This window comes from Nicotiana tomentosiformis, chromosome 5, assembly GCF_000390325.3.
Source record: "Nicotiana tomentosiformis chromosome 5, ASM39032v3, whole genome shotgun sequence".
NCBI classification, from domain to species: Eukaryota; Viridiplantae; Streptophyta; class Magnoliopsida; order Solanales; family Solanaceae; genus Nicotiana; species Nicotiana tomentosiformis.
In genome coordinates this window covers 72385004-72393551 of record NC_090816.1, presented here as the reverse complement: position 1 = coordinate 72393551, position 8548 = coordinate 72385004, and the positions used below count along the sequence as shown (strand labels likewise).

Below are 8548 nucleotides of genomic sequence, written 5' to 3'. Positions count from 1 at the left end.
TGTAGGACTCGGGCACCCGTCGCGGCTCATCGGTTTGGGTCGTGATACTGCACTTCTGCACTCATCGTGCAGGTATATTTCTGATGGTCATTTGGGCGCGTAGGCGCAGTTGCCAAGAGGACATTTGGTGAGTTGTATTTCATGTCACGATCCGCAACACACAGAGTCTTCATCATGTTTATTTACTTTATCTTGTCTATCTTGTATTTCAGATAGATGTTGTATTATTATTGTACTCCCTTGTAGTTGCGCACACACTTGTGACACCGAATTTTCGGAGTTTTTACTAGATGTTTATAGTTTTTATCTAATATCGTTAATCTTTTCTTTTATGTATTATTAATGCTTCATACTTTTATGGTTTTCTATGTCTAATTTTCTTTACTTAATAAAATCCATAATTTTTCAAAAGCAATAGAATGAGTAATTAAGTTTAATAGTTCACCGTTGACTTGCCTAATGGCGATGTTGGACGCCATCACGACATATAGCGGAGATTGGATTGTGACACTGAAGTATTCTGCGTGCAAAGAACTTGCTGTATCAATGGCACCTCTTGTGGAGAATCTCACACCTTCTTCGGTCACAGATGTAGCAACTACATGAAAATGCATACAAAGGACCATAAAAATTAAGAAAATACACAAATATCTGAAGGAAAGCAGAAATTAACTAGACCATGTATGTTAGTGGTACATGTATCCCCAATGGAGCTTGGACCACTGTGATTCAATAAAAAATGCATAGAAACAGAAGAAGGTGAAAGACGGATAAGAATAGCATATGAGGGCATTCACACATGAAATTAACCGAACCCGTCTGGTCATCAATCTTGCTGGTGACAATGTCGAACATCATAGCAATCTGGGACATGTTGCTAAGGTTTATGCCCCTCGGCAAGTTGCAATCGCAGTGGTAGTACTGAAAGCCTTCGAGGAGGCGGAAGGATATATACCAGGGCGAATCTGGTGGAGTCCAAGCCTTGAAGGCAAAACATATGTGGCAAGTAAAAGAAGTTGGCTTCATTTGATTGATTCAACTACTTTCTTCAGCAAATTTCCTTGCTCCAGCCTTACGTCAAACACTTTTGTAGTATTGCTTCTTTGTTTCCGTTTCTCTTTATTTACTATAAATGCTGGACTTGTATGTTTACTATTACTTTCTTGTATATAATTGTTATCTAATAATTCTTTTATATGCATTTTGAATTCTACTAAGTCATCAAAGTTATATTTTAAAGGTTTTTGTGTTATTATGCTGTTTTCTTCTATTAATTCTATTTTTATTTTTGTTTTATGTTTATTCCAACCTTTTAGAGGGTTATCATTATATAATTTTTCTAATTCATTCTGGATTATTTTTACTTTGTCTATTGTAAATATAATAATTTCTAATTGAGTAGTTGTATTTTTACTTATATTTTCTAATTTTTGTGTGATTTTTTCACTTCCTTTTATCCATTCTGTAAATAACTGAAATCATAATTGATGATGAAGAATATATGCAAATGGAATATATAGACTATGAACTAGATAGTGAAGATAGTGTATATGAAATATCAGATATAGAAGATGAAATAGGAGATGAAATAACTAAAGAAGATGATGAAACCTAATGACTGAAAAAGAAATAAAAATAATAACACGAGAAGAATATAAAGATGAAGAATCCTCAGAACAAAAGATTATATTTGATAATAGTATATTTGAACAAATAAAAGGAAAAGAATTAGACCTCAGTGTCGAAAAAATATTTGAAGTACCTACAATAAAAAAATTGGTTCAAAAGACAAAGAGACTGGACTTGTATGTTTACTATTACTTTCTTGTATGTAATTGTTATCTAATTATTTATATGCATTTTGAATTCTGCTAAGTCATCAAAGTTATATTTTAAAGGTTTTTGTGTTATTATGCTGTTTTCTTCTATTAATTCTATTTTTATTTTTGTTTTATGTTTATTCCAACCTTTTAGAGGGTTATCATTATATAATTTTTCTAATTCATTCTGGATTATTTTTACTTTGTCTATTGTAAATATAATAATTTCTAATTGAAAACAAAGAAATATAATAAATACAAGTCAAAATATAAAAATAAAAAACCAAGAAAAAGATATTATGTAAAAAATTATCAGAATAAAAGACCATTTAGACCAAAAAAGAAATTAACAGAATGTAATTGTTATAACTGTGGAAAATTAGGACATATAGCTAAAGACTGTAAAGCACCTAGAAACTTAAAAAAAAATAAATAACTGAAATCATAATTGATGATGAAGAATATATGCAAATGGAATATATAGACTATGAACATAAAAGAATGGAATGAAGCAGGATTAGCAGATACTTTTGTTCTGAGGATTCTTCATCTTTATATTCTTCTCGTGTTATTATTTTTATTTCTTTTTCAGTCATTAGGTTTCATCATCTTCTTTAGTTATTTCATCTCCTATTTCATCTTCTATATCTGATATTTCATATACACTATCTTCACTATCTAGTTCATAGTCTATATATTCCATTTGCATATATTCTTCATCATCAATTATGATTTCAGTTATTTGTTTTTTCTTTAAGTTTCTAGGTGCTTTACAGTCTTTAGCTATATGTCCTAATTTTCCACAGTTATAACAAGTACATTCTGTTAATTTCTTTTTTGGTCTAAATGGTCTTTTATTCTGATAATTTTTTACATAATATCTTTTTCTTGGTTTTTTATTTTTATATTTTGACTTGTATTTATTATATTTCTTTGTTTTCCATTTTTTATTATAATATTTATCTGTACATCCAAATTGTGGTGCTGTTTTATTTTTACAACATCTTAAGTTTTTTATTAATATTTGTTCCATTTTTGTTTCTTCTTTACCATTTTTAGTGTCTCTTTCGTTGTTAATTGGTTTCATTTGTTAGTTAGTCTGATCTAAGAGCTTTTTCATAAAATTCTCTTTGTAGTGGAATTAGTCTAATTATTTCTGATATGCATTCTAATACATATTCTATATATTCTATATCTTGGGTTCTTTGATAGTCTTCTATATTATTTTCTATTAGATTTTTTAGTAAATTTATATTTTCTGTAGTTTGTTGCCAGTATTGTAGATATGTATGATTCATTATATGCTATCAAAATATAGGTCTAGTTCATATAAATCTGTTTCTGGTATGATTAGTTCTGTCCAATTTTGGTCTATTATTTCTGTTATTTCAAAGGCTAATATTTTTTCATAGATTATACCCATGGCCAGGCCGAGCAAACTATTCAAACACTCGAGAACATGTTACGGGCCAATGTTCTAGACTTCGAGAGTGATTAGGATGATCGTATATCACTCATCAAATTTTCTTACAAAACAGCTACCATTCCAGCATTCGGGTGGCACCATATGAGGCCTTACATAGACGAACATGCATATCGCCTATAGGACGGTTAGAGGTTAGTTAAACAAAGTTATCAGGCCCTGAGTTTGTGCAACAAGCTGGGGAAAAGGGTGAAAACAATTCAAAATCGATTATTGACCGCTCAGAGCAGGAAAAAATCTTACTCAGATAGTCGGCGACGAGATTTGGAGTTCGCTATAGGAGACTAGGTGTTCTTGAAGGTGTCACCTATTAAAGTTGATGAGGTTTGGTAAAAGAGGCAAACTCATCCCCTGATATATCAGACCATATCGAATCTTACAAGAAGCTACCCCTCTTGAAGTTATTAATGTTACATGAGATCTATCCTACGAAGAAGTTCTGGTGGCCATTCTAGATCGTCAAGTCCGAAAGTTGTGAACTAAAGAAGTGGCTTCAATTAAAGTGCTTTGTAGGAACAATAGTAAGGAAGAAATGACGTGGGAAATGAAAGAACAAATGAAATCTACATAACCAGATTTTTCCAAGCTATGAGAGGCAATAATGAGGTAATCATGATGGGTTGTGATCCAACATTCGAGGATGACTATTCCAAAGGGGGAGATGATGTTACACCTCACACCTAAATAAATCTTGGTAAGTTTGGTCTCAAACATGGCCAGTCAGCCAGCGACATATGTGAAGGGAAAGGGGATTACACGATTCCGAAAGCTTGCACCAGGTGTCCCACCTGGTATCGTAACCAGTGCAGGGTGGCCTATTTTATCTTTAAGTATTTTATCTGTAAGTATTTCTTGTGAGAAGAGGAGAGAAGAGAGAGGAGAGAGAAGCCCTTGGCCTGAAGATGTAGCCTCTCTTATTTCATAATCGAAAGACTTATTTATAATATTACAAAATGACTTTTACTATTCATGAACGACCTTTACTGTTCATGAATCTGACTCTTGACTCTTACTATTCATGAACGAGCGGCAGATGATCATCCCAGCTACCCTTGAAGTCTATCACACAAGCCCCTAACATATCCTCAAGTGTCTGAATAGTACGCTCAACCTGACTATCTGTCTGGGGATGAAATGTTGTACTAAGACTTACCTGAGTCCCCAATCCTTTTTGGAAGGACCTCCAAAAGGTAGCTATAAATTGAGCTCCTCTATCCGAGATAATAGATACAGGGACACCATGCAGTCGTACTATCTCCTTAATATAAAGCCTTGCATAAGCCTCTACGAAATATATAGTCCTAACGAGCAGAAAATGGGCTGATTTTGTAAGCCTATCAACAATCACCCATATAGAATCGAACTTATGCTGGGTACGAGGTAGGCCTACGATGAAATCCATATTGATTACTTCCCACTTCCAAGTCGAAATCTCTATAGCCTGCAATAATCCACCGGGTTTTTGATGCTCAATCTTAACCTGCTGACAGTTAGGGTACTAAGCAACAAACTCCGCTATATCCTTTTTCATTCTGTTCCACCAATATACTTCCCTGATATCATGATACATCTTTGTTGCTCTTGGATGGATAGAATAACGAGAATAGTGAGTTTCTCCCATAACCTGCCGACACAGCCCTGCAACATTAAGGACACATAATCATCCTCGATATCTGAGGACCCCATCTTCTGTAATCTCAAATGGTGTCTTCTCTTTCTGAGTGGTGGTATCCTTATAATGAACTAACACAGGATCCTCGTACTGGCATTCCTTCACTTCAGTTACTAACGAGGATGTTGCCGTATCCTGAATAGTAATTCTAATATCTCCTGAGTCCAGTAACCGAACTCCAAGACTAGCTAGCTGATGAAGCTCATGGGCTATTCCCCTCTTCTCTAGCTGTAAATATGACATGCTACCCATAGATCTACGGCTGAGGGCATCGGCTACCACGTTCGCCTTCCCCGGATGGTATAAAATATCAACGTCATAATCTTTAAGTAGCTCCAACCATCTCCTTTGACGTAAATTCAATTCCTTTTGCTTGAAGATATACTGGAGGCTCTTATGATCCGTATAGATATCAACATGAATGTTATACAAGTAATGCCTCCACATCTTCAGTGCATGAATCACTGCAGCTAATTCTAAATCATGGGCCGGGTAATTCTTCTCGTGCTTTCTTAGTTGTCTAGAAGCATAAGCTACAACCTTACCATGTTGCATCAGTACACAACCCAATCCAATGCCCAAAGAGTCACAATAGATAACATAACCATCGGTGCCTTCTGGGAGTGTTAGAACCGGTGCTGAAGTTAATTTGTCCTTCAATGCCTGAAAACTCTGTTCGCAAGCATCAGTCCATTGAAACTTTGTTCCCTTCTGAGTCAACTTTGTCAAAGGTGCTGAAAGGGAAGAAAATCCCTCTACAAATCTCCTCTAATAACCTGCCAAACCGAGAAAGCTACGAACCTCCGTCGGTGTCGTGGGTATAGGCCAAGTTTTTACTGCCTCAATCTTTTGTGTATCAACCCGGATACCTTCCCCCGAAATGATATGCCCAAGGAAAGCTACAGAGTTCAACCAGAATTCACATTTAGAGAATTTTGCATACAACTTCCCTTTTTGTAGAACTCTGAGCACAGTACGCAAATGATCTGCATTCTCAGCCTCTGAACGAGAATACACCAATATATCATCAATAAATACAATTACAAACAGATCTAAAAAGGGTCTGAACACACGGTTCATCAAATCTATGAATACTGCTAGGGCATTGGTCAAATCGAACGACATAACACGAAACTCAAAGTGCCCGTATCTAGTCCCGAATGCTGTCTTCGGAATATCTTTCTCCTTAACCCTTACCTGATGGTACCCGGACCTCAAGTCTATCTTTGAGAAACACTTGGCACCTTGCAACTGATCAAATAAATTCTCAATCCTTGGGAGCGGGTACTTATTCTTGATCGTCACCTTATTCAACTGTCTATAATCAATTCACATCCGTAAGGAACCATCTTTCTTCCTCACAAATAACACAGGTGCTCCCCACAGTGATGTACTAGGTCTGATAAAGCCTTTTTCAAGCAAGTCCTTTAGTTGTTCCTTCAACTCTTTTAGCTCTATGGGGGCCATTCTATAGGGAGGAATAGATATTGGATGAGTATCTGGTAGTAGGTCAATAGCAAACTCAATTTCTCGCTCTGGCGGAAGACCCGGAAGCTCATCGGGAAAAACATCGAGAAACTCATTAACCACAAGGATGGACTGAATGGTTGGTGACTCTACTTTCATATCCTAAACCTGAACTAAGTGATAAATATAGCCCTTTCCGATCATCTTCATTGCCTTGAGATAGGAAATAAATCTACCTCTCGGCGATGCCGTATTATCTTTCCACTCCAAAACAGGTTCCCCAGGAAATTGAAATCGGGCCATCTTTGATCTACAATCAACGTTAGCATGACAAGAAGCCAACCAATCCATACCCATTATAACATCAAATTCTACCATATCTAACTCAATTAGGTCTGCTACTGTAGATCGACTATGAACTACTATTATACAACCTCTATATACTCGCTTAGCTATCACTGAGTCCCCAATAGGTGTAGACACCTCAAAAGGTTTAACCAATTCAGGTTTTATTCCAAACTTACTAGAAACCAACGGAGTAACATATGATAAGGTGGAACTTGGGTCAATCAGTGCATATACATCATATGAGGAGACTGATAATATACTTGTAACAGCATCAGGCGATGACTCCTGATCCTGTTGTCCTGCTAATGCATAAATACGGTTCTGAGGACCGCTCGAGCTAGATGCTCCGCCTCTGCCTCTACCACGACTCATTGGTTCTTGTGAACCTTGCCCAGGGAGCATACTAATGATGACGAACTAGCTACATATCTCGCTGGCTGAGCTATGCTTACATCACCTCTCGTTGGACAATCCCTCATAACGTGGACCGGATAACCACAAGTATAACAAATACCCAACCCCATACGGCACTTCCTGACATACTGCTTACCACACTAAGCACATCGTGGCAAGGGCGGCCTCATCTGACTTGACTCACCCCTATACTGAGAACCTGAGGCCCTGTAATTCTGACCAGGCCCTGAATATGTGGAACGATCAAATCACTTTTCGCTAAACTGAGGGGGTGTGCTAGCCGATGGCTGGGCTGGATACCTCGGGTACTGTTGTCGCTGACCACCTCGAAACTCACCCGAAAAACTCGAAGACCTCGCTCTCTTATTCTGGGCCCTATCATGCTCACGATCGGCCCTCTATTTCTGCTTACGCTCCTCAACACCCTGAGCATATGCCTGAATACGAGAAATATCCATGTCTACCTGAAGTGAGACCGATATACAATCGTTAAGCAAGTGCGGCTCTAACCCCATCATGAACCGGTGAACCCGATCCTCCATCTTAGATACAATAATGGGAGCATACCTAGCCAACGAATCAAACTGAAGACTGTACTCCTGCACACTCATGTTACCCTGCCGAAGGGTCAAGAACCTATCAACTCTATCCCATCTAAGCTCTGGTGGTAGATAATCACGAAGAAAAACTTCTGTAAACTCCTGCCATACCATTGGAGGGGCTTCCTCCCCTCTGGATAATTCCCAAGACTCGTACCAATTAAATGCAATGTCTTGGAGTCTATAGGAAGCTAGCTCAACTGAGTCAGTCGCAGTGGCCTTCATTACCCTCAAAGTCCTCTGCATTCTATCAATAAATACCTGAGGGTCCTCACTTGGATCTGCCCCAGTGAATACCGGAGGGTCCAAATTAATGAAATCACGAACCCTCGCACTAACGGACCTATCTGCATGACCAATACCTACTTCCTGACGCCGAGCCTGTGCGGCTACTAATCGAGTTAACAGCTGAATAAAATCTCTCATCTCCTGACCCGGTGCATCTAGCTCGGCTGCTGAACGTACAGGGGCGGGCGCTGGAGCTGGTGCCCCTCGGAGCTCTTCTAGAGAGGGCGGGGTATGTGAAGTCTGAGATAGAATCTCACTATGAGACTCTCCCCGAGCACTGATAACTCGTGGCACTCAACTAGTAGTCTCACCAGCCACGGACTTTCCCTTCTGGGCGGCTGTAGTCTTTGGAGGCATCGTTGAAAATATAACATATCTTTAGGAACATGAATTCTTATATCGCACAATCTAAGATAAGAAGAGAGGATAATATCCTATATGTCCTGTAGCCTCCTGT

The 8548-nt window shown here is 38.0% G+C and overlaps 1 protein-coding gene across 1 annotated transcript; it reads right to left on the bottom strand.

Moving 5' to 3' along the window:
- Window positions 1-7602: 7602 nt before the first annotated feature.
- Window positions 7603-8229, bottom strand: LOC138892564 (uncharacterized). Its single transcript, XM_070176300.1, has one exon. It carries the CDS (start codon window positions 8227-8229, stop codon window positions 7603-7605), a length of 627 nt encoding a protein of 208 aa, XP_070032401.1.
- Window positions 8230-8548: the final 319 nt, after the last annotated feature.

Bases quoted from the DNA above. Each gene is read 5' to 3' on its own strand.
- LOC138892564 (XM_070176300.1), bottom strand. From the start codon at position 8,229: ATGAGAGATTTTATTCAGCTGTTAACTCGATTAGTAGCCGCACAGGCT.